The sequence below is a fragment of the Monodelphis domestica genome, chromosome 1 (assembly GCF_027887165.1).
Source record: "Monodelphis domestica isolate mMonDom1 chromosome 1, mMonDom1.pri, whole genome shotgun sequence".
NCBI classification, from domain to species: Eukaryota; Metazoa; Chordata; class Mammalia; order Didelphimorphia; family Didelphidae; genus Monodelphis; species Monodelphis domestica.
Genome location: NC_077227.1, coordinates 285,979,130 through 286,006,198, shown reverse-complemented (window position 1 = coordinate 286,006,198; position 27,069 = coordinate 285,979,130). Strand labels below are relative to the sequence as shown.

Sequence of the window (27,069 nt, the reverse complement as noted above, 5' to 3'; positions counted from 1 at the left end):
AAGTTTTGCCCTTGGGCAGTCAAGTTGAAAAATCCAAATCCAAAACTTCTAAATGATAGTCCTGCAAATCTTCTCTTCTTTAAGCTAACTATACAGTTTCTTTGAAAACAATATTATTAATTATACCACTCCTTTCACTATTCTGTTTGCTGTTTTTGGAATGTGCACTGTGGCACACAGACTAAACAATAGTACCTAAGATGATTTGACTAGGGCAGAGTTTAGTAGATAATATTTCTAAATGCACATATGTGAACCTGAATTCAATCATATGTTTATCTTTGTAAATGTTTTCATTATCATACCTGTGCTAAACATTTTTTAGTCATCTTTGGTTTTTCTCTTGTCTGTTCAGATACCAGTTCTATTTCTTCTGCTTTCTTCTTTTGTTTTTTTTTTTTTTGCTTGGCATCTGGCTCTTCTATTCCACTCTCGCAGTCGATAGGAAGCAATATAGTCTCCTCATTGTTTTCTGTGTCTCTATTCTGTCCTTCTCTTATCATTTTATACTGGGCACAGATTAATTATTCTAAAACATACTTTCATACCTATTACTTTCCACTTCAAATACTCTTAGTGACTTTCCATTGCCCATAGGAATAATAACAACTAATGATAGGCACAGTTTGGTATTGAACACCCTCCATAGTCTTTCTTTTATTGACTTTTCCAGGATTATCTCTAACTACTCCCCTCTATATACCCTTGACTGCCACAAACTAGTCTTTTTATTGTTTTCAAAAAATCATTTTTCACATTCCTATGTTTTTGCTTTTAGTTTCTTCTCCTAGCTCAGAGCCACTACCCCTGTTTATCTTCTCATTCTTTCAGGTATGAAACACAATAACAAGCATTGTTTTCCTTAGCCTTTTCTCTCCTCCTTTTTCTCATCTATAAAAGATAAGAGGGTTGGGATAAATGACTCAAAAGCTTTTCCATCCCTAAATTTATTATAGTTTAACTATATTATAATTTATCATATGACCAAAAAATTTTTTTTGTGTCTTAAATGTATTCATATGTCCTCTTTTCTTAGCTTTATAAGAAACTTAAAGATAGGGAACATTAAAAAACACTTACTGAATGTGCATTCCTATCACCAGGCAAAGTATAAGTAGCAGGCTACATTTATTTACTTAAAAATACATTTATTTATTTTTTTTATTTCTTGGTCTAAATATGCAAATGGAAAATATACTAATTACTTTATGTGATTCTAGCTTTTACAAGAAGCTAAAGGATGGAATGAACGATTGAGTGAACTTAATGAACAGAAAAACATGCTAGAAACTTCTAAAGCAAATATGGAGCAAGTTATAACTAATAAAGAAGGTCAGATCAAGGTAAGTCCTTTTGGATTTGAACTTTGTTCACTGTTTTTGGATTCAGTAGAATGTTTTACTTTCTATAATATTCATTCATTCAGCTTGCTATTTAATAAGCTGCATAATTACAACCTTTCTTGATTCTTATTTAAAATTTATTCTACTAAACTAGACACAACTTAACTACCATGAAGAGTACATATCGATTTTAACAAACTAAAGTCTGATGGCTTTCTGTCAAATAAGTGAAATTCAGCAGTGGAATATTCATTCCATCCCCTTCCTAGGCACCTGTTTCAAAAATGTCAAAGTTATAGAAGTCCCATGTGGAAAAATACATAATAATCATAACCAAGAAAATTTTTACAGCAAGTTTTTTTTTATAAATGTCTCATTTCTTAAATGTATAGAGAACTGAGTGAAATTTACAAGAATATGAATTGTTCCCTTATTGATTAATCATTGAAGGATATGAGGTTAGTTTTCAGAGGAAGTAATCAGTGGCATGTCATGAAAAAATGTTCTAAATCAACTTGATTGATGCAAATTAAAGCAACTTGAGATACCACCTACAATTATTAGATTGGCTATATGACAGAAAAGGAATGTAACAAATGTTGGGGAGGATGTGGGGAAAATTGAGACTCTAATGCACCGTTGGAGGAGTTATAAACTGCTTTCAGCCATTTAAGAGAGCAATTTGGAACTATTACCAAAGGGCTATAAAACTGCATACCCTTTGACCTCACAATACCACTACTAGATGTATATTCAAAAGAGATTTTAAAAAAAAGGAAATGAAGTATATTTTCAAAAAATATTTTTAGCTTTTCTTTTTGTAGTGGTAAATCATTGGAAATTGAAGAGATACCCATCAATTGGGGAATGACTGAACAAGTTGTATTATATGATTGTGAGAATCATGCTATAAGAAGTAATGAATACGCTGCTCTCAGAAAAACCTGGAAAGACTTACATGAACCGATGCAAAGTGAAATGAGCAGAACCAGGAGAACACTATACACAGTAATAGCAATATTATGTGATGATCAACTGTGAATGGCTTAGCTATTCTCAGCAATACACATGATCCAAGACAATTCCACCCCCAGAGAAAGAAATGGTAGACTCCAAATGCAGATTGAAGCATACTTTTTTTTTAACCTTTATCTTCATCTTAGAATCAATAGGTTCCAAGGCAGAAAACTGATAAGGACTAGCCTACACAAAGGAAGGTTAAGTGACTTGCCCCTAGTGTCACAAAGCTAGGAAGTATCTGAGGTCAGATTTGAACCCAAGACCTCTTTTCCAGGCCTGGCTCTCAATCCATTGGGCCACCTAGTTGCCCCCTGACTGTCCATGTATAACCTATATCAAAATAGTTGCCATCTAGGAAAAGGGGGAGTGGAGGGAGGGATAGTATTTGCCTGTAGTCATAACTACCTGGGAAGCTAAGGCTGGAGGATTGCTTGAGCCCAGGAGTTCTGGGCTGCTCTGTGCTATGTATGCCCAATTGGGTATCTGCACCAAATTCAGTATCAATATAGTGATTCTCTTCCCCCTCCCCCAGCCCTCCTCAGGGAATGGGAGACCACTAGGTTACTTAAGGAGGGGTGAACCATTCCAGGTCACAAAAATGAATGTTAAAAATTGTTTGTACATGTAATTGGGAAAAAAATAAAATAGTAAATTTTAAAAAATTCATCTGGAGGAAGAAGTGACCATGAATCTCAAGAGAAATAATGAAAATAGATAGTAAAGAAGGAGCTTGGTAGTACCAGATACCAAACTATATTATAAAGCCATAATCATTTACCTATTTTGGATTAGTTTAAGAACATTAAAAAAAAAAAAAGAAACAAATCTGTTGTACAGCCAGTGAACTTTTACTATGGTGAGAAGCCAGTGAATTTTAGTCCTTTAGTAAACCTAAAGAACCCTACCTGCGGTAGGAGTTTAATGTTGAACAAAAACTCCCAGGAACCCGGGAAAGCAGTCTGGTAGGAATTGAGTTTTAGCCCCAGACCTCTAACCACATTCCAAAATGAGATCCAAATGGATACATAACTTAGGTAGGGAAGATCATATCATGAATAAATTCAAAAGAGTGGTGAAGAGCCCATTTATAGTTGTGAGTTAAGGGAGAATTCATGAACAATTGAGAGGTAGTGAGAATCACAAAAAGGTAAAATAGACAATTTTGATTACATAAAATTAAAACTTTTCTACAAATAAAACCAGTGTATTAAAATTAATTGGAAAACAGTTTCCTTGGAAAAACTATAGTTGATTTCTTCATTAAAGGTCTGACATCTAGGAAATTAGATATATAAGGAATTGATTCAAATGCATAAGAACAAGAACCATTACCTAATATGGTAAACCATCAAAGGATATGAACAAGTAGTTCTCAAGTTTAAGCTTCTTAACAGCCATATGAAAAAAATCACTTTAAATGTGTCATAACTAGAAATTCAAATTAAAATAATTGAGGTTCTCTTTCACTCTCATATTGGAAAAGATGACTAAAAAGAAAAATGATTTGTTGGAGGGTACATCTGCTTTATTTATTTATTTACATCCAGCTTTATTTTTTTTGCTCATCAGAATTCTTACCTTTGGATTTATTTTCTACTTAAAATCTTTTCTGCCATTGATCTCAGTTACAGATTTCTTTGATATTCTTTATTCTAACTTTTAGAGAATTTTTATGTGAAATAAATATACTCTTCAATTTTATACTCCATAGCTATCAGTACAAAACTGGTTACTCTTGAAAGTACTTCAGCAACAAATTGAAACCTGTTGCAATATGTTGACTTCTGTGATTACCTTTTTTTAAAATTTTACTTAATTGATTAATGAAGAAAATTTTCCCATGCTTACATGATTCATGTTCTTTCCCCCCTCTTCCATAGCCAGTGCTCAATTCCACTGAGATTTACATGTTTCATTGATATGATTACCTTTTTTCCAAAATCACATACAAATTTTTTTGTTGAGGTTAGCAGCAACAAATGATTAGAAAAATTAATTTTGGTTAGTAGAAGTAATTAAATGTTTGTGAAATATACTGTGTGAAAGGTTTTTTGTTCAGTCCACCACTTACATTTTTTTTTTAATTTTATTTTAAAATACTTACCTTCCGTCTTAGAGTCAATACTGTGTATTGGCTCCAAGGCAGAAGAGTGGTAAGGGCTAGGCAATCGGGGTTAAGTGACTTGCCCAGGGTCACACAGCTGGGAAGTGTCTGAGGCCAGATTTGAACCTAGGACCTCCCATCTCTAGGCCTGACTCTCAATCCACTGAGCCACCCAGCTGCCCTGACTTACATATATTTTAATGGTATAGATTAATACTAGAAATACAGTGTATTAATTATCATAGTACAGATAGTACAAATAAAGTAGAATTTGAAAGCCATTATTAATCTGATAATTAGAATGACCTTTTTTTCCTTTTTGATAATTCTCAAGTCTCTGACAGAATGCTTGCTGAAGATGAAAGATTGGGCTGCTGCGCTGGGGGAAGATGTCTTTGATAATCATTGTGAAGCTGAAATAAATAGCGATTCAGCAATTGGAGAACATTTAGGTATTCTGAAATGAACTTCTGAAACTTCTCTTTTTGCTAAAAAAATTTAAGTTAGATGCCGGGTTTCTGTTTTTAATAATTTTGTTATGTGTAAGGTGCACTAAAAAATAACATAAAAAAAATGCACTTGATGTGTGCACTAAGTAGATTAAAATGTTTTTCATTTCATTATTCATAGCTTAATATTCTAATGTTAGGGAGACCTTCTTCTGTTATTTTTAATCTTGGTTGAGATTTAGAGAGGTTAGAGTTATTTCAATATACTAATGCACCATTCATTGCATTCTTAAATTAACACTCTTAACTTCAATATATAACATACCTTTTCTTTTTTGGTTGGGAGTGGAAGGAAGAGTGTAAAATAACAAATGTTGTTTTTTTGTTTTTTTTTTAACCCATACCTTCTGTCTTAGAATTGATACTAAGTGTCAGTTCCAAGGCCAAATAGCAGTAAGGGTGAGGCATTTAAGATTAAAATAGTTTGCCCAGGGTCACACAGCTAGGATATCTGAAGCCAAACTTGAACCCCGATCTTCCTGACTCCAAGCTTGGTGCTCTCTCCACTCACTAAGCCATCTAGTTGCCCTCAAATATTGGCTTTATAAAACCATGTTTTTCATGTTAGTGTTTATATGCTGAAAAAAAGTTATCACTCTAAACTAAACATACTTAGTGTTGGTTTTGGATCATTTGTCCTACATTTCACTTATTGTAAAAATTATTTATGTTAGAGGAAAGAATACATTTCTTAAATCTTATTTTAACTCACTGCAGTTCAGTTGACATTTTGATGTTATGGGATGCTAAGAAGAGTGAAGGAAGGAAGTAATACAGGGGCCTCAGTTATAATTTTCCTCTTACACTCCCTCTCCTACCTTACTGTGTGAAAATTCTGAGGCAGACCTGTCTTATACCCGATTCTCCATAGCTGCAAGTGTTATGTTATTATAATAACAGTAAATTGATTAAAAGTATTATGACAGTTTACTGATTATTGATTTGTTGTTGTGTTTGTTTTATTATTTGCTATAGATGATCATCAAAAGAAGACTGTGAAAAAACTGATTTATGCTGCTAAGGTATGTATTTCCTAATGATATAAACAGCATATGAAAGGAATACACAGAAAAATAGGCAGCTGTGTCCATTTTAATTCCAGAAAATATAATTGTATGAACACATTTAAGAATTGATTAGGATTATTTACATAGATTTTTATTACTGAAGCATCACTCAGGCATTTGAACTGCACAAATTACTTTCAACGTTTGACATTTTTTAATAACAATTTCCCAAGTTCAATTCAGAATTATAAGTTTTCTGTATTTATTTATATTTCCCTCTAAACATTCCCGTTTTCTTCCTCTTAAACTCCAATCTCTATCCCATTTTAAATAATAAGTACAAGATACATTTTTTCATTTTATCTTCCGTTCCTCATCAGTAGTCTACATTTTAAAATGCTACAGTGCTGGTAATTCTTTAAAGTCTTTGTAAAAAGCTTTTGAAGAAACATGAATTATGTTTAATTAAAACTTTTTTGCTGAAAGTAAATAAAAGGGTACTTAATCACTGTATCTACATCTTTTGCTCTTTATTAACTCTTCAGGGGCTTTTCTTTGGATGGGTTCCTATTAGTTATAACTCTGGTAGCCTGAGAATATAGGCTTAATTGGGCAACAAATATTTCTTTATAGTTATACTTCCAGATCCACGAAGAGGTAAAATACTTGAAAAAAATGGGAGAGGATATTGTGTGAGTTGAGTAAATAGTGTTATGCATATAAATATGTATATTGATATGCTGTTTTCCTTTTTTAATTTAAAATTGTTTTATACTTTATAAAGTTGAATGCTTGTTTAAAAACCGTGGAAGCAGAAAGGAACCATATATATTCCCAGTTGGCTGATGAAGATAAAATAAAAGATGAGCTGAAAGGTAATCCATTTACTTTTATTTACAGACCTTTGTTTGTTGCTTTAATATTATGTATTGGTTCCAAGGCAGAAGAACGGTAAGGGTTATACCTGGGGATTAAGTGGCCTGCCCAGGGTGACACAGCTAGGAAGTGTCTGAGACCAGATTTAAACCCAATATCTTCTTGGGTTCATGTCCCCAGGTCTGGCTCTCAATACTGGTTCACCTAGCCACAAGACTTTTGTTTTCAAAAACCATTGCAGTCCACCATACTGTAAATAATACCAAGGTTAATTGGTTCCTACTCTTAGGGGGGGATTGTAATCTTATTACTTTTAGGCTTTTAAATTTTGAAAGAATGTTAAATTTAGTTATCTGATTGCTTTGTAAAGATTTTTGTAAGTTCTCATTTTTACTGGAACATTTTAACTAGGTTTATCTGAATTATGTTATAGTAAAATTAATATAATTGTAAATTAAGCATGTGAAAAAGTGGGATTTCAAAAAACTTCACTATATAATTATATAATCCAGTGGCACAAGTAATGATGAAATAATGGTTTCAACTTTTAATTACAAGTAATAATAATTATATTTATATGTAATTTTAACATTTACAAAATACTTCTCCCTCATTTCATTCTTACAACTTGTTCAAATGAGGAAATAGAATAATAAACCAGAGAAGTGATTTTATGGCCATGTAGTTAGCATGTGTGAGAGGATTTAAACCTATGATTTCCTGACTTAATTCCATCACTCTGTCCACCAAGCTGCCTTTCAGAATAGACCTCTAAGAGAATTATTGCCTCATTTTATGTACATTCTTGCCATGTAGTTGAGTCTTTACAGTGTATATGCTGTACTAGAGTAATTTAGAATTAAAATTGAGCATTTACATGTTCTATCTGAAACTTTAATAGTGTTTTCTTTTTCATAAAGCTGACAAATATATAGACCTGGTTTCTTAGAAATTTTAGGTAAGGGGAGACTTCACAGAATAGATGATGTCTGAGATTACCCATGAATGAAAGAAAGATTAATTGTGAAAGGTGGAGTGTTTCTAAGGTATGGGCTATATGCACAGCAAGATGATAGAAAATAAAATACTGAGTTCAGGGAACAACTAGGTTTTCTCAACCATAGAATATGTGAAAGGAAGTAATGTGATAATGATAGAAGTAGAATTTGGAATTAGATTTGGGGGGGGGGGGTGTCTTTAAAGCCAGGTTTAAGGGATTGGATTTTTTTCCTAGAACCAATAAGGAGTAGCTGAAAGGTTTTGAGTAGGGAAATAACATTTTAATATCTGTACTTAAGTTTATTTTGATAGCTGAGTGGAAAATGGATTGGAAAGGGAAGAAACTGTCGACCAATTAGAAAAGCTCTCTGTCAGTAGTTGAAACGAGAAGTGATGAGAATCTCAGGGAGGTAACCTTGTAGTAGAAATAAAGGGGAGGGATGTGGATATAAAACAGATTGGCTGTGTATAGTGAAGAAGAGAAAAGAGTCAAGAATGACTTCAAATTCACAAACCTAGGTGATTAGAAAGATAGTGGTGGTGTCCTCAACAGAAAAAAAGAGGAGTTCAGAAGGGGAAGATTATCCATTCACTTTTGCACATCAGTTTGTTCAGGTAGCATTAAACTATTGATTCATATTCATCTTGCAGTCTTCTAAAATCTCCAGATTGTTTTTTTCAGATAAATTGCTCTTTAACTATGATTCCCTCATCTTGTACTTTGATTTATCATGATTGTATTTCATTTTATTAGATTTATCTAAATATTTTAGACTATTAAGTTTTTTGAATCCTGATTTTTGTTATCTGACATATCTCTGCTCCCTAGGTTTGTGTCATCTGCAAATCTAATAAGTATGGCATTTATCCTTTTAATCTTTTATTTATTTATTCATTTATCTATTTATCTATTCATTTGTTTGTTTGTTTGTTTGTTTTTAACCCTTACCTTCCACCTTAGAATCAGTACTATGTATTGGTTCCAAGGCAGAAGAGCAGTAAGGGCTAGGCAATGGAGGTTAAGTGACTTGCTCAAGGTCACACAGCTAGGAAGTGTCTGAGGCTAGATTTTAACCATCTCTAGGCCTGATTCTTGATCTACTGAGCTACCCAGCTACCCCCAACTATGTCTTTTTAAGTCAGAGTCATTGTTAAAAATTTTAGACAGCATAACATCAAGTCACAGATACCTGGGGCCCTCTTTTGGACACCATCTAAAATGTTGATATCAAATTCTTAACTCTTTGGTATTGAGTAGTCAACCAATTCTGAATTTATCAAGTTGTATTAACTTCTAGACCATATCTCTATGACTTTGCCACAAGAATAGACATTTCAACAAATGCTTATCCAAAATCTAGGTTACCTATAGCTTTGGAATTTTGCTCTGTCAGAAAAGAAATTAATCTGTGATGATCTGTTTTTGATGAAGTCATGCTGGCTTTTTCCATTTGCCACTTGTTTTTCTAGATTTCAAGTGAATTTACAGAAGTGGATGAGAGGGAAAGGATATAAAGAAAGAAATGGGTCCAGGACTGAGCCTTGGAAGATAGACATTCTTAGTGGAAGATGGGTAGATATTCTATCATAGGAGCTTAGAAAAAGTGAGCAAAAAGGTAGGAGAAGAACCAGAAGAAAGTAAGGTCATAGATGCCCAGGGAAGAGAAAATATTTGGAGGAGGAAATGATCAACAGCATCAAAAGCTTCCAAGAAGTTAAGAATCTTAACTGAGAAAATGCCATTAGTTTTATTTCATTTAAGATAGTTTTAATAGCATTTTGTTTTGAAGCATGTCACTTCCCAACAAAGAAATCTCAATTTATCTATAGTACTTATGGAGAGGGAACAGGGAATAGGAATTAAAACTAATTTCATTGATATAGGAAACTCCCAGATGAAGAATTTCCTTTTCCTAATGTAAGTCAGCACTGTTTCTGCAATTTATAATTCTATAGAGTTCCATAAATGCCTATATATGCCAGAGGCAGGACTTGAACTCAAGTCGTCCTTGCTATAAGACCAGTTCTGTTTCTACTCAAAGTGCAGTGGAAAAAGTACTCTACTTAGACCCCTGACTCTTGGTTTCAGAGTATCGTTCTGCCGATTATTTCCTGTAACCTTGGGTAAGTTACCTGTCAAATGAATGGAATTGGTTTAGGTCACCTTGAAGTCTTTTCCAGGTCTATATCTATTATTTTGTGTTCCTGTTATCCTAAGTACATTACCAGAGAGAAAAACATTTTAAGCAAAACTGTTTAATAGAATGATTGCAACTGATGATACTTGTCATTTTTTGTAGTTTACCATTTGTTAAGAGAATGGAAATATGTGCTATATTATTTGAAACCAGTATTATCCATTTTATTTAACATGATTTTGTTGTCTTTTAGTTTAGTTTTCATTCTTATTGAATAGTTACAATTTTTTAATTTTTATGTTTTTTTTTAAACCTTTACCTTCCATCTTAGAATCAATATTGTGTTTTGGTGAATAGTTATTTTTATATTCTTTCTGCATTGTTTCAAAAAGTCCTCCTTTGAATTCTTCATATTCTTCATTCTTTGGAGCAAGTTTCTCTGATAAAGGTCCAATATTCAAGATATCTAAGTAACTGATGCAAATTTCCAAAAATAAGAGCCATTCTTGAATAAATAAGTGGTCAAAAGATAGGAGCAAGCAGTGTTCAAATAAAGAAATTCAAGCTATTGACATATAAAAAAAAGTTCTTGCAGATTATTAGTGAAATGCATAAAACAACAATGAAGTTCTACCTAATCCATCAGATTTACAAACATGACAGAATAGAAAAATGACAGTTGCTATAGGTAAACTTGGGCACCATTAGTGGAACTGTGAATTGGTCTAGCTATTCCGGAGAGCAATTTGGAACTTTGTTCCTAGAAAGTCATTGAACTGGGCTTACCCTTTGACCCAGCAATACCATTACTAGGTTTGTACTCCAAAGACATCAAAGAAGGAGGAAAAGAATTTCCATGCACAAAAAAATATTTATATTCATTCTTTTGTAGTGGCAGAAAAATGGGAACAAAATGTATGCCCATAAATTGTGTAATGCTGAAAAAGTTATGATATATGGTGTAATGGAATGTTATTATGCCATGAGAAATGATGAAAGAGACTTTTTCAAAGAAACCTGGAAAGACTTGAACTGATAAAGAATAAAGTGAGCAGAACAGGTGAACAACTTTTATGCTAACAATATGAAAAAAAAAAAACCTTTGAAAGACTTAAAAATTCTAATCAGTGGGGCAAGTAAGTGGCTTAGTGGGTAGAGAGCCAGGGCTGGAGCCTGGAGGTCCTGGATTCAAATATGACCCCAGACCCTGTCTAGCTAGGTATGTGACCCTGGGCAATTCACTTAACCCCCATTGCCTAACCCTTATTACTCTTTTGCCCTGCAGGCAATACTTACATTCAATTCTAAGACTGAAGGTAAGGATTTTTTAAAAATCCATTTAAAAGTCCATTGATTGTAGAGGGTCCCACCTGAGAGAGAGCGGATTTAAGGTGTTACATGAGACACTTTTTCTGACATAGCCAATATAGGGATTTATTTTGCTTAACTATGAGAATTTATTACAAAGATTTTTTCTTTTTTTTTTTAATTGGTTTGGGTAATAAGGGGATGAAGAAGGAACTAAAGATAAGGTTAAAATGAGGAAGAAGAAGAAAAAGAACATAGCACAATTAAAGCATACAGAAAGACGAGAAGTGATCTCAGAGAAGCCAGAACAGTTTTGAAAAGAACATTTAAGTTTATGATTTTTAAATTTTTTTTTTACTGTTTCTCCCTCCAGAAGTTCCTATTTTTTTTAAAATTTCATTTATTTTTTTTATTTGAATTAATTTATTTAGTCAATTTAGAACATTATTCCTTAGTTACAATAATCACATTATTTCCCTCCCTCCCCTCCACCCACCTTTCTCACAGCCGACATGCAATTTCATTGGGTATCACTTGTGTCCTTGATCAGAACTTATTTCCATGTTGTTGGTATTTGCATTAGGATGTTCATTTAGAGTCTACATCCCAAGCCATTTCCCCTCAACCCATGTATTCAAGCAGTTGTTTTTCTTCTGTGTTTGTACTCCCACAGTTTTCCCTCTGAATGTGGATAGTGTTATTTCTCATAGATTCCTTCAAGTTGTTCGGGATCACTGCATTGCCACTAATGGAGAAATCCATTACATTCGATTGTACCACAGTGTATCAGTTTCTGTGTATAATGTTTTCCTGGTTCGGCTCCTCTCACTCTGCATCAATTCCTGGAGGTCATTCCAGTCCCATGGAATTCCTCCACTTTATTATTCCTTTGAGCATAATAGTATTCCATCATCAACATTTGTTCAGCCATTCCCCAATTGAAAGGCAACCCCTCATTTTCCAAATTTTTGTCACCACAAAGAGTGCATCTATGAATATTCTTGTACAAGTCTTTTTCCTTATTATCTCTTTGGGGTACAAACCCAGCAGTGCTATGGCTGGATCAAAGGGCAGACAGTCTTTTAGCGCCCTTTGGGCATAGTTCCAAATTGCCCTCCAGAATGGTTGGATCAATTCACAACTCCACCAGCAATGAATTAATGTTCCCACTTTGCTACATGCCCTCCAGCATTCATTACTTTCCTTTGCTGTCATGTTAGTCAATCTGCTAGGTGTGAGGTGATACCTCAGAGTTGTTTTGATTTGCATCTCTCTGATTATAAGAGATTTAGAACACTTTTTCATGTGCTTATTAATAGTTTTGATTTCTTTAACTGAACATTGCCTATTTGTGTCCCTTGCCTGTTTATCAATTGGAGGATGGCTTGATTTTTTGTACAATTGGTAGTTCTTTATAAATTTGAGAAATTAGACGTTTGTCAGAGGTTTTTGTTATGAAGATTGTTTCCTAATTTGGTCCTTCCCTTCTAATTTTGGATGCATTAGTTTTGTTTGTACAAAAACTTTTTAATTTGATGTAATATCATATGTTTTAAAAGAAAACCAAGCTGTCCATAATAGTGATTGCTAGTTTCATTATGCAACCTATCTGTTCTGTTGTGAATGTAGAAGTTCTTATTTTAATTGATGTTAGGGTCATAATTTTTTTTTTAAACCCATACCTTCTGTCTTGGAGTCGAGTGGTAAGGGCTAGGCAATGGGGGTTAAGTGACTTGCCCACGGTCACACAGCTGGGAAGTGTCTGAGACCCGATTTGAACCTAGGACCTCCCATCTCTAGGCCTGGCTCGCAATCCACTGAGCCACCCAGCTGCCCCCGGATCATAATTTTTAAATGGAAAAAAAGAACATTTACAAGTAACCAAATAAAGGTAGGCAGTATTAGGGCTTTGCTTCTATTATTCTTCACTTCAATTTGAGAAATCTTGGTTAAAAGTAATATAATTAGAAATCTCAGAAAGATTTAAGATGATAAAACATTTTTGTCATCAATCTCTACAGAAAACTTTCCAAAAGCTTTAGTGTTTTTTATGTTGTGCCTGCCACTTTCTGGGTACTCTTCTTTCCTTTGGTTTATTGTGAATGGGCATTTTTGTAAAGTGTTGTGATTTAATCCACAATATTTACTCTTTGCATCTTTACCTTTGGCCTTGACATCTTCCACAGGTCAAATTGAAGTTCTTCAAACTGAGCAAATATCTTTGAAGTCTGAAAATGTGTATTTTGAAAGTGAAGTACAAAAGCTGCAACAAAAACTTAAAGTAATGACTGAATTGTATCAAGAAAATGAAATGAAACTTCATAGGTACTAATTACATTTTACTTTCCTACTTTTTATAGTTATTGGCAAGTAAAATCTCACCTTTTTAGAATGAGTAATTTGATTTTATAGTATATGGAAATGATAGCCTTCATCTTAGAAATATAGGCTATAAAATAAAAAAATTTTAAAGAAAATAGATTGTATTCTAAAAATTCGTTTGTAACCGAATGTACTTTTTTCCATAGAACTATGTTAGAAATGATACTTAGGTTCCCATTATAGTCCCACAAAAATTTATTTAACCCATAATGTAAAAATACTTCTGAGAACCAGGAGTTGGAGGGGATTTGAGGATCTAAGTGGAGGCTGAAATCCCCCTGAAAAAATGTGGTTGGGTAGCAGTTCTTTGCATATGTCAGATTTTCAAAAGTTAATATCTAAGTTGCAGACCTTTTATGTATATAACATATTGTATGTGTACAGATAATCACATGTACACATATAATTTTTTCTCTCTGAACCTGTGATTTTCTTGGTAAACTCCCAGTGAAGAAGCCTCTTTTCCCATTATAGATCCATAGTTACTCTGAAACTTGAGTCTTGGAGAGTTGCCTATGATTGTTTTACTAAGATTTGACAGAAATGGTCCAGTAGATAACTTTAGAAGTCTAGCAGTCCACCTAATGACATTCTTTCCTCATCTATACTATCCTACACAGAGAAGGTATGATGCAAAGAGCAATTTAGAAAGGAATACTTATCTTTAGGTTTGTTTTAAGGAGTCTGTCTGGATCTTTTGGACATAAAATAATGCCCCGAATATATAGTTTGAGGACTTTTGTTGTTTTAAGTTCATGTTGTTCATGTATAGTCACAATATTAATAATAATTAATACTATACTTTGGGTACATTTATAAATAGTATTTGTGAGCTAACCTGGGGATTTACCAACTTTTAGAATATAAACTGTTCCTAAGATTATGAACAATCATCTTGTTCTATAAATACAGTGCTTCTTTAGATACAAAGCTGTGAGACCACCAATAGCTTCAGAACTTGTAAATTTTTATTTAATAGCCTTTTTATAGCAGTTTCATGAAAAAATTCTTTAAAACAAGTATAAATTCAAGTCTTTTAACAGCTTTATAATTTGAGATTATAACAAATTCCAAGTCAATTGGTACTTACACAAAAAAAGACTTTGAAGAAGTGATTTTTCTTAGTAGCGGGATTAATAAAGCATTGATAAAACAAAAGTATTTTTGTTTTTAAGGAAGTTGACTGTTGAAGAAAAAGACCGCTTGCAGAAAGAGGAGAAACTTTCTAAAGCAGGAGAGAAGATTAGTCATGCTTCTGAAGAGCTTAATTCTTACAGGTAAATGACAAACCTTAGCTTTGCTTTTATACTCTTTATATCCAGTATCTCACCTCAAGAAAACTACAAGTTAACTGTAAGCTTTACAGTACAATTGAATAAAATTTTAATTGTTTACTTTGAATTTTGGTAATCTATATGTAGTCATATATAAAATGGGGGAAAAGACCTAAAATTATGTGGATTTACATTCCTTTCTCTATTCCTTACTAAATGATCTTCAGAGATTGATTTATTAAATTAATAATGAGATTTTGGGAGGAGGATCCAAAAAGAAAGGCTTATGAAAGTCTATGAATGTCAAACAAAGGATTTTAATTTTATTCTGAAGGTGATAGGGAATCACAAAAACAAGTAAGGATGTATATAATGATTTAAATTCTCAAGAGACAATATTTCCCAATTTTAAGTTAATTTATTAATTTAGTATTTAAGAAAAACTAAACTAGCTAGTCGATTCTTTCCAAGTACCCAGATAGGCACCAAACAAATTAAGCAAAAACAGTGTGTGTGGGAGGGAGGGGGCAAGAGCCTCTCTGTAGGCCAAAATCTAACCCTTGTGATTTTACTCAGTTCCTCCTGTGAACATCCCAAGACATTGTTGATTACTAAATAGCCCTGGATAAGGTAGATTTAGAAATCCCAACTTCTCTTTCATTACTTCATCATAGGAAGAGGTGGATCTTAAGGTTGCCAACACGTCCTTTCCTCCTCACCATAGACAACTGTTCTTCCCAACATGGCATCTAGAACTTGAGGACTTCATCTAATTTCTCCAGTGGGTCAGAATTTACTCTGCCCTATAAAGATCCAAACAAAAGAAGGGAGGACCCAACCCAGTTTCATAGCCTGGGAGGAAACCAATTGAGCCTGACCTTAGAATCAGCCTATTTCAACCTTTCCTTGAAATGGGGAAATCATTTCACAATTCAACATTAATTTTCCATAGAGGCCGCTTGGTCAGACCTGTGCTTAAGGAAGATCAGTTTAACAGCTAAGGACAGGATGAATCAGAGTAGAAAGAGACCTCAAACAGAGAATCTAACCAGAAGACTGTTATAATAGTTGAGGCATGAGGTGGGGGAGGGCTTGCATCAGGGTGGTGGCAGTGTCAGAGTAAAAATAAGACAGGCTTCAACCAGCAGATTGGATATTAGGGTGAGAGAATAAGGGGTCATGGATGACATGTAGGTTGGGAGCTTGGTTGACTGAAAGGGTGGTGAAACCCTCAACAGAAATAGGGAAATTAGGAAAGGGGTAAGGCATGGGAAGAAATGTAATACGTTCAATTTTAGACATATTGAATTAAAGATATCATTGGAACATCTGGTTTGAGATTTCTAATAGGCAACTGGAGATGTGAGACTAGAGATCAGCAGAGATATTTGAGTTATATAAGCCAATCAGAGAAACATCAGCATAGAGATAATAATTAAATCAATGGGATTTGATGAGATCACCAAGTAAAATAATATAGAGGGAAAAGAAAAGAATGTTCAAGACAGGGCCCTGAAATGAATTGGTCAGATAAGTAGGAGGAGAACCTAGATAAAAAGTGTCATAGAATCCTAGGGAGAAGTGCCTATTAAAAAAAGGGTAACTGACAGTGTCAAAGACTGAAGAGAAAGAAGGAAGGCGGTAAGCATTTTCATCTGTTTGCTGTGCTGAGTACTTTACAAATGATATTTTATTTAATCTTCACAACATCCTTGGGAGGTAGATGCTATTATTATGACCATTTTACAATTGAAGAAACAGAGACAGACAGGTTAAGAAACTAGCCCAGGGTTACACGGCTGGTAAATGCCTGTGGCCAGATTTGCACTCAAGTCTTCTGACACCAGGCCCAGAACTCTATCCATTGTACTACCTAGCTACTTAGAAAGGTCAAGAAGTATTAAAATTGAGAAAAGGCCATTGGACCTGGCAATTAAGAGATCATCAAAGGTCAGCTAGGTGGCTCAGTGTATAGAAAGGTGTTGGGAGAACCTGGGTTCAACAGTGACCTCGGATGCTTTCTAGTTGTGTGACCCTGAACAAGTCACTTATTCCCAGTTGCCTAGCCCTTAGCACTCTTCTTTCTTGGAATGGATGCTTAGTGTTGATTCCAAGACAGAAGATAAGGGATATTTTGAAAAAAGAGAGATCATTGGTCAGAGGCCATTTTACTATTGTACACAGAATGTTGTAACAGTAATCAACTATGAAAGACTACTCTGATGAATACAATGATCTACAATAGTTCCATTGGATTCATGATGAAAAATGCTGTCTACCTCCAGAGAGGGAATGGATGGTCTCTGAATGCATATTGAAGCATTTTTTCTTTTTTTTCCTTGTTTTTAAAGAAAATACTTATAGCTCATGTGGAAATATATTTTGCATGATTTTCATATGTATAATGGATATATTTCTGCCTTTTTAATTAATGGAAAAGAGAGTGGGAGAATTTGGTATATAAAATAAAAATATTTAAAGAGAGATAATTTATGGGGCAGCTTTGTGGCTTAGTAGATAGAATGCCAGGCTTGGAGGCATGAATTCCTAGGTTCTACAAGTCATTTAAGCCCAGTTGTCTAGCCCTTACCACTGTTCTGCCTTAGAAACAGTATCAATTCTAAGATATAAGGCCCTTACGGGTTTAAGAAATAAAAAAGAGAAAAAGGTCATTAATAATTTTTGGGAAAGTAGTTTTGGTATAGTAATGCTATTCAAAAGCCAAATTGTAAAGAATTAAGAGAATGCCAAAAAGGGAGTTTAGTCAAAAAAAGGAAACAGAGATATGGGAATGTAGTTATCAGGGATGCTTGGATAAAATGAGGGAGGATCTTTTGAGGTTGGTTAAAGAGGAAGGTGGACATGTTTGTAGTAAGTTGACAGGGAGCAGTTGAAGATTAGTGAGAGAGTAGGAGAAGATGGGATGGAATGAGATCACTTGTGAATTTAGAGAGGTTTTCTTGTCAAGGAGGACCACTCTTCATGTGAGACAGGTGAAAAAGATAGTAGTGAGTAGTGGCAGAATACATCTGTGACTTGAGAATCATAAAAGAGGGAGCTCTTGGTAAATGGTTTCAGTTTTGCACTGATTGACAATTTGAATGTATGACCATCTCTGTGTATGGTGAGGTGGAGGAGTACATTTTGGAGAATTAATAAATTGAAGAACTCAAACTTGCCAGCTAACAATTTTGATTGGCTGGTTAATAGGCATTGAATGAATCTAAAAGGAGGAGAAATTGTTACTGAAAGTGATGATGATTTGAGATGAGCACACATATATTCTGTCTTCCTCACTTCAACTAGTGAGTAGAAGGAAGGTGCCACCAGTTCTGGAAAGAGTGACTGAGGAGGTTGTATTTTGGGAAAGATCTAGTCCCAGTGAGAGCCAAAAGAAGGAAGGAGTGAGAAAGGAAGTTATTTAAGAGGAAAACAGGCTTGTTACCTATGGAGTAAGCATTCCAGAGCACAGAATGGGAGCTTAAGGACATGGATAATAAAGGAGTAAGAAGCAGAGGTCAAGGAAAAGGGTTTGAATAATGACAGCTAGAAGTTTGGAATCACTTGGATGACCTGATGGGAGTTAGTAAATCCCTTTCAAATTAATTCTGGTGGATTATCAATATCTCTAAAGGTTTGGCCTCCCAGGTGGAGTCCTGTCAGTATATTAGGCATCCTATGTGATGGAACCAGAGGGAAGCTACTGGAAATTACTTTTCTCTCTTTCCTATAGGCAGACCAGGAGATCCAGGCAAGCAGGAAAAGATAGCACAGGAGATAGGGATCAGGATGGAATTTGTCACCTTTTGTCAGGAAGAGTCCAGGCAAGACCAGCATACATGGAATAACATTTCAGTCTTCTGCAGTTAGGAAGGGTCTGCTGTAAGCAGTAAGGGTGCCTTTTAGGAGAATGGCATGCAATGAAATGGCATCTCAAGGGAAAAGACTAGATGTACCTTTTGGTATTTCTCCCTCTGTCAGCCCTTACTACTATTCTGTCTTAGAAACAGTGATTACATCTCATTTGGAAACTAGAAGCTCTACAGAGAAAAATTCTCCTTTAGTTCTTCAGTATTATATCCCTCTAGAAGTTCTTTTGAGCAGGATGAATATCTACCCTCTTACACTGTGAAGTCCACACTTACACCTAGCATTCAGGAACTCTGGAGCTATTACCTTTTTTCTTTCTGTCCCACATATGGGAGAAACTCAGTGTTCTCAAAAGCAGAATTCCCTCTTCTGCTCTTCAGATGCAATCCTCTTTTCATCTCCTCTTAGCAAACCTCCTAATATTCCATCCCTGGCCTCCTTCTAAAGCCTCATTGGGCCTTCTGCTCTTTGCCCACAAAGTCAGAATTGTTAGTATCATTTAGTCCAGTTTCATTATCATGACAGGGAAAGTGTTTTGTGAGGAAATGGACTCACTGGATGCTAATCATTTTTATAAAAAGTTGAGCAACGAAAGGAAAATGAAATTAAAATGAGAGCTAGATAAGGTATGGTCAAAGGAAGGATTTTTTAAAATCTAGGATGAGCTAAGTACGTTTGTTGGTAGATGGGGAGGAACCTATTTGATGGAGATTATGATGGAGGAAGTAAGAGAATGAGATGAAGGGTGTAAATATAGTGATTAATCACATTAATAATCTTATTTAGTACCTGGAAAAAAAGAGAAAGGAGGAAGAGGGTGGAGGATAAAAGGCGAGGATTGTAGAGAGAGTTCATGTAAAGTTGGAGCCTATGTCATCTGCTAAAGTTTGACATGGTTGGTGGGAAGAAAGAGAGACAAATGTAAACATATAAGGAAAAAAATACTAACAATTAAAGCCATCTCAAAGAAGATTGGACTACCTTTCAGAAATTAGTGAGTTTTATTTCATTGAAGTAAACAAACTTCAAAGACTTCACCACCTATAATATATTGTTTATTGAATTCTTATTCAGCCATGGCTTAGACTGGGTGTTCACTGTTGTGCTTACAATTCTGAATTTCTTTGATTCTGCCTTATAGGTAAAGTAGGATGTAGGATCCAACTGACATAATATACCACAACTCCAATGGGTGAAATTAGCCTGGTTTTGTGATATAATGAATAGGAGGCATGTCTTTTGTTTAGTGTTATGCTCACTTAAAGAGAAAGTGAGGTGGAAAGGAAATTTTATAAAATAATTCTTAGACGAGGCATGGTGGTGCATGCCTATAATACATGCTCTCGGAGAGATTGAGATTAGGGGATGATTTGAGCTCAGGAGTTCAAAACGGTAGTTTGCTATATCAAATCTGGCACCAATATGTTAAACCTCCCTAGAATCAGAGGCCTCCAGGCTGCCTGAGAAAGCAAACTGAACCAGCTCCTTTGCCTAGCAGCAGTGGGATTGAATCTATGAGTGATTGCTGCATTTCCAGCCTGGGTGAAATAGACCTAATGCACCCAAATAATAACAACTCTAATAACATCTCATTTTCATTTTAAGAAGTGTCATTGGGGGCAGCTGGGTAGCTAAGTGGATTGAGAGCCAGGCCTAGAGATGGGACGTCCTTGGTTCAAATCTGGCCTCAGACACTTCCCAACTGTGTGACCCTGGGCAAGTCACTTGACCCCCATTGCCTAGCCCTTACCACTCTTCTGCCTTGGAACCAATACACACAGTATTGACTCCAAGACAGAAGGTAAGGGTTTAAAAAAAAAAAGAAGTGTCATCTCTTAATACTTGAGAGTTTTTCTAGAAAATGGTATTATTTCATTCCTCCAACATATGTTGCCCAGAAGCTAATAAGTTCCATAGAATTTTTTTAAAGTATAATTCCAAATATCTTGAAAATCATTTTCATCTATCATGCTTCTAAAGATGAAAAAACTGCATTTGAATAAACATTTTATTTAGTAGACCTATGTAGTCATATCTTAAACTTTCAAGTAATGATAAAATGGAATAATTAGGAAAGATAATTTAAAAAATTTCTAGGGGGCAGCTGGGTAGCTCAGTGGGTTGAGAGTCAGGCCTAGAGATGGGAAGTCCTAGGTTCAAATTTGGCCTCAGACACTTCCCAGCTGTGTGACCCTGGGCAAGTCGCTTGACCCCCATTGCCTGACCCTTACCACTGTTCTGCCTTGGAACAAATACACAGTATTGATTCCAAGATGGAAGGTAAGGGTTAAAAAAAAAATTCTAGAAAGTGATTGCTTTATGTTAGATACTAATTTTTACTCATTTTTCATAGTACCAATTATAGAACTCCTGTTGCTTTGAACATTAGAGTATATTTTGCCATTCCTTAATTTTTTAATAAAAGTGATTATATGTTTACCACAGAGAACGAGCCAAGGATCTTGAAGAAGAATTGGAAAGGACAATTCGTTCTTATGAAAGCCAGGTAGGTGTATATGGAAGGAAGGGAAGACTTTTTATCTGAATTGCTTGTATTAGTATTCTTGAGATAGGGTAGATTAGGCACTGTTAACAGAGAGTCCTCTCTTGAGCTGATTAGTCATGATAAGGAATATTACAAAGATGCTTGTGGTTTTAACATAGAATATCTTCAGAACTACTTTATCTTTTACCTTTCCACAGAAAATCTCAAAATGGGGAGGGCAAACATAATATCATAAACATACCAAATTGGTGTCATTATTATGATTGTCCCACTGTTACCCCTAATTTCAAAGTGTTAACTTTTAATGTCAGACTGGTATAATTTATTATTTAGCAATAGAGTAGTTCAAAAGGTAGCATTTCATAATCCTTTTGTGAGAATTAAAATTTAATATGAGGATCCTTTGTGAAATTTCTCTTTTTATTATACTTATCAAATTTTGATACTTGATTTTTACATAAATGTTGATATTTACATAACAAATATGAATTTTTCAACTAAAATTTTTTCCATTTAAGTACCTTTGAATTCTGTTTTTTCAGATCACTGCTCATGAGAAAAAAGCTCATGATAACTGGGTGAGTTTTAAATGCTAAAAGATTTATTTGTCTCTGAAATAATTTTATTTATCATTTTGTAATATATCTATAAGTCAAGTTAAAGAGTGAACCTTTTCCAAGAAATGGATGGCTAATTTTTGAAAGTATAAAAAAGTTTTTTTTTAAATAATGACTTTTTATTTAGAATATTTTTCCATGGTTCCATGATTCATGATTCCTCTACCCCACCCTGAGCTGACAAGCAATTCCACTGGGTTATACATGTATCATTGTTCACAACCTATTTCCATGTTATTCATATTTGCAGTAGCATTTCTACTCCCATAGTTCTTTGTTTGGATGTGGATAGTGTTCTTTCTCCTAAATCCCTCAGAATTGTCCTGGGTCATTGCATTGCTGCTAGTAGTGAAGTCCATTACATTTGATTGTGCCACAGTGTATCAGTTTCTGTGTACAATGTTCTCCTGGTTCTGCTCCTTTTGCTCTACATCAATTCTTGGAGGTCTTTTCAGTTCACATAGATATCCTGTAGTTCAGGAATAATGACTTTTTGGAAGAACCATGTGCTCCTTCATTTACTAGGATAATATTCTAAACTCTTTTGAAAGAGTTAGGTAGAGTCAACAACTATCTGTTAAGTGGTCCTGGCACTAGGCACAAGCAATGGATCACAAAAAAAGGCAAAAGACAATTCTTGCTCAGTGAACTTATGGTCTCTGGTGGAGACAATATGCAAAAAACTATTTTCAAACAAAATATATGCAGGATAAAGTGGAGATAATCAGTAGAGAAAAGGTACTAGCATTAAGGGCCTGGGAAAGGCTTCTTATAGAAGTTGGGACTTTAGTTTGAACCTAAAGGAAGTCAGAGAGATGAACATGAGAAAGGAGAGAATTCCAGGCATGAAGAATATTACATTAAAATTGTCCAGAGTTGGAAGATTGAGCATTTTAAGTGAGAAACAGGAAGGTGTCTAGTGTTATTGGACCACAGAGTAAGTGGGGTGACTAAGGTATAAAGAATATTAGAAATGTAGAAAGAGGGTCAAGGTGTTAAGAGCTTTAAAAGATAAGCAGAAGATGTGATTCTAGATCATTTGAATCTAGAGATAATAGTGAGCCACTGAAGTTGATTGATTTCGGGATGGGGAGGTATGTGTAACATAGTCAAACCTGCAATTTTGGAAGATTGCTTTGACATCTGAGTGGAGGATGGACTGATGTGGGGAAAGATTTAAGACAGGCTGACCAACCAGAAAACATTTGGAATAGTCCAAGTGAGAGGTGATGAGGGTCTTCAAGAGAGTGGTAATAGTGCCAGAGAAGAGCAGGAGGTGTTTATGGGAAATGTTACAAGGTACAAAGCAATAAGACTTGCCAACAGATTGGGTATGAGGGATGAGATTGAGGACGTGAAAATGACAGGTGCGTTAGAGCTAGAAGAATGGTGGGTGGTGCCTTCAACAGCAATGGGGAAGTTGGGAAAAGGGGAAGTCTTGGAAGGGAAAGATAATTCAGTTTTGAATATGTGAGTTTAAGATTTATAAGGGACATCCAATTTGAGATGTTCATTAAGCAGTTTGAAATGTAAAACTGGAGGACAGCAGAGAGATTGGGGCTGTATAAACTGATCTGAGAATCATCAGCATAAAGATGATAATTGAATCCATGGGAGTTGAATCCATGGTCATCAGGTAAGATATTATAAAAGGAGAACAAAAGAGGGCTCAGCCCAGTGCTCTGGAAGGCACTCATCCATAGTAAGCATGATCTAGATATTGATCTGAGGTAGTCAGAAGGTAGGGGGAGAGCCAGCATAGTCATACCAGAATCCTAGAGAGAAGAGTATGATTACAGAGAAAAGGGGGATTGACAGTGTCAAAAGCAGACAAGAGATCAAGAAAGATAGTGATTAAAGAAAAGTCATTAGATTTGTTAATCAAGAGATCATTGGTAACTGTAGAAAGCAGTTTCTAATGAATAATGAGATCAGAATTCAGACTGCAGAGACTTTAAAAGAATGAGAGGAAAGGGAATGAAAGTATTGATTGTATATGACACATAGCAGACATATAATAAGCTTTCTCCTATCTTCCTCACTCCCAAGGAATTTAGCCATGAAAATGAGATATGGGACAATAGCTAATTAATTTTTAATTAATATAGAGGGAAGGATTTAAGGAGAAAGAGGAAAGAGGGTATAGGAATCAGGTGATGGTTTTTGAAATCGGAAAAAATGGAAAAGACTTATTTGTAGGTAGTGGGGAGGTGGCCAGTAGACAGGGAGAAATTAAAGATTACTGAGAGAGTGGGAATGATAGAGGGAGCAATCTGCTGGATAATATGAGATAGAATGGAATCACTCAGTGAATTGGAGGAGTTTGCTTTGGTCAGAAGGGCCACCTCATCATGTGAGATTGGGGATAAAAGAAGAGATAGTAATGGCAGAAGGCATCTGGGAGATGTAAGATGAGGAAGAGAGGTGAAGAGGGATTTCTTAGCAAATAGCTTCAATTTTTTTCAATGATATATGGGAGATGGGGAACTATGGAAGGTTTGAGAAGAGGTGAAAAGGATTAAAGGAACTGATGTGATGAGTGAGATAGTGATTTAATGATGTGTAAAATATTGTTTTGCTGTAGTGAGGACCCAGGTGAAATTATGTAACATGAATTTGTAGTGGATCCAGGTAACAGATTTTTATAATTTTCTCCAGCTTTGTTCAGCAATACATGAATATGAGTAAAGACAACAAATGGCAGGAGTAATTCAAGACTGCGGCCAAGCAGAGAAATATTGGTAGTAGGATAACAGAAGCAAAAGAGTGCAGAGAAGAGCACAGTGTAGGTGAACTGGTTCACGAAGCAGTTGAGATGAGGAAGAGAGCAGAGTGTAGCCAGTACAGGTTGATGATCTGGGAAAGAACTGAAGGATTAAGGAATTGGAGGTTGCAGTAAGAACAGAGAAAAGGCCTGGGGCTGCAAGGCGCAGGGAGAGATGGAATGACAACACATTATGATCATCTAAGGTGTAAAGATAATTTAAGGGTTGTGATTTAAAATCTAAATTAATTGGTTGCCAGGGAAAAATCCCAAAATAAAATACGCCAGTCAGTCTGGAAATTTATTGAAAATTTTAATTGATATAGAAGGAAGGATTTAAGGAGAAAGAGGGAAGAGGGTATAGGATTTCTCCCACCTGGCCTGTGCCAGGGGGAGTTCAAGATCTCCGCTGCTAGGTCTCTGAAGGAGATTAGAGGCTTCTAAGAGGATAAAGTTTGGAAAGTAAAGGAGGGAAAACTCAGCCAGAAATTCACCACCGAATCGGATAATAGCTTGTAGCCATGCCAAGATGCTGAAAGGCCCAACACACTGCCACCAGCCACCTCTCTGCCGCCAAAGATACTGGAGAGAGGAAGTGATGCAAACTATATAGACCTTTTACTGTTGTGTCCCCTCCTCTAAATTTTCACATCGACTAATCACATCAGAGGCTTTTCTCCATGACTGCCCATTCTTTAGTTCTCATCTTTGATCAGATTATATCTTTTGAGCTACTTATCACTTTTTTGTTAAGTTCACCTTTTGTTATTAATCACCTTTTTGTGATTAATTTAACCTTTATAGTTACTTAACACCTTTTTGCATTGAGATCTTAAAATAGACTTAGCTTAAAGTTCTAACTTCACTATAAAGTAAGAACTAAGTACCTTCGTTGTTCAATCAGGAGATTACAATTTCATCTTCTCCATAAAGTAAGATCTAAGTAGGGTGGAGTAATTAAAAAAGTTCACAAAGGAAATTTCAGGGTTATTTAACCTGGAAGTTTTGTATTTGTAGGTGATGCAGGATTATATAGGTGGAGTAGGGAAGTAGGTCAGGGGAAATGAGTAAGTTGAGGAGCTAAAATCAAGCTGTCTTAGGAAGTATTAATATGTCACAATGAAGAACTCATGGTAGAGGATATGTCTCTTGTGGCTGTTATTGAAAAGGATTCCTACAGTGGTGAAAGACTGCTCTTCAGATTTGGTGCTGCCATATAATTTCTAGAAGCAGTAAGATGTGATCATTCTCTTGAAGAATAGAAATTAGTCTTAGCATTATTCCTTCCCACTTTATAGTTTCACATGTTAATGTACTTTTTAAAAAGAAAATAATTTCCTTGCAAATAGTTTAATTTTCTTCATGTTACAAAATATTAAAAATTATTAAAATGTTGGCATTAAATATGTAGAAAATAAATGCCATTTATTTGAAAAGAACAGTGAAACAAGCTTTTTTTGTATCTATGTTCCTGTACCTAAGGTTTGTAACTTGAGTAAGATTATGTCTTAAGATTCTAGGTTTATGAAGTGAAATATTCATTACATTCCTCATTTTAATCTTAAATTTTCAGTCAGTCTGTGTTTAATTTGTGATTATATTTTGCAGATGTGGATTTATGTTTAGTAATGTATTAAATATTCACAAAACCCTGAAAAATACAAGCAAATTAATTTGTTAGTCCAACTAGCATTTATTAAGTGTTTACTGTTTATAGGATATGATACCCTTAGACTGAAGGCACATAAGCAAGAGGGATGATTGATGGACCAAGAAAGTCTTAGAAAAGACAGGAGTAGCTAGGTGGCTCAGGGGATAGAGAGAGGGGCCTAGAGACCTGAGGTCTGTCTCATCTTGTGACCCTAGGCAAGTCAATTGCTTAGACCTTACCATTTTTCTGTCTTGAAGCTGATATGTAGGTTCAATTCTAAGACAGAAGATACAGGTTTAAAAAAAAGAAAAAGAAAAGTCAGGAATACATGAGATCTTTCATATAGGTAGTGAGAGAGAAGGGGGTAGGTAGGTAGAAGGCCAACTCTTCTTTGGGTCTGGACAGGAAGAAATTAAAATAGATGAGGAAGCTGAGTTTACTGGCAAGTGAGAGTATTGGCAGAATTCATATTTGATGGTTTCCATGCTGTGCAAAGCAAAAACAACCAAAAAAAATTATAGAATTTTTATTACAGTTTAAATTTACTGAATCAGTATTTTGTTATTTCAAATTATTAATGGCATTTGTTAAATTTGTTCATTATTTTTTTCAGAAGTGAAAAATTGATTATGTGGTTACATAATGTAAATATAAATGGAGGCAGTTAATAGTAGATCACTCATTTTTTTTTTAAACCTTTA

At 34.9% G+C, this 27,069-nt stretch overlaps 1 protein-coding gene across 20 annotated transcripts in view; it reads left to right on the top strand.

Moving 5' to 3' along the window:
- MIA2 (MIA SH3 domain ER export factor 2) overlaps positions 1–27,069 on the top strand; it is a 139,044-nt gene that overhangs the window by 84,465 nt on the left and 27,510 nt on the right. For all 20 annotated transcript variants that reach the window (XM_056810984.1, XM_056810983.1, XM_056810987.1 and 17 more), the window contains 8 exons: positions 1,221–1,343; positions 4,802–4,919; positions 5,952–5,998; positions 6,768–6,858; positions 13,491–13,629; positions 14,862–14,963; positions 21,276–21,336; positions 21,879–21,914. In XM_056810984.1, coding sequence (XP_056666962.1) covers positions 1,221–1,343; positions 4,802–4,919; positions 5,952–5,998; positions 6,768–6,858; positions 13,491–13,629; positions 14,862–14,963; positions 21,276–21,336; positions 21,879–21,914 — 717 coding nt within the window. The remainder of the gene's footprint in view (positions 1–1,220; positions 1,344–4,801; positions 4,920–5,951; positions 5,999–6,767; positions 6,859–13,490; positions 13,630–14,861; positions 14,964–21,275; positions 21,337–21,878; positions 21,915–27,069) is intronic.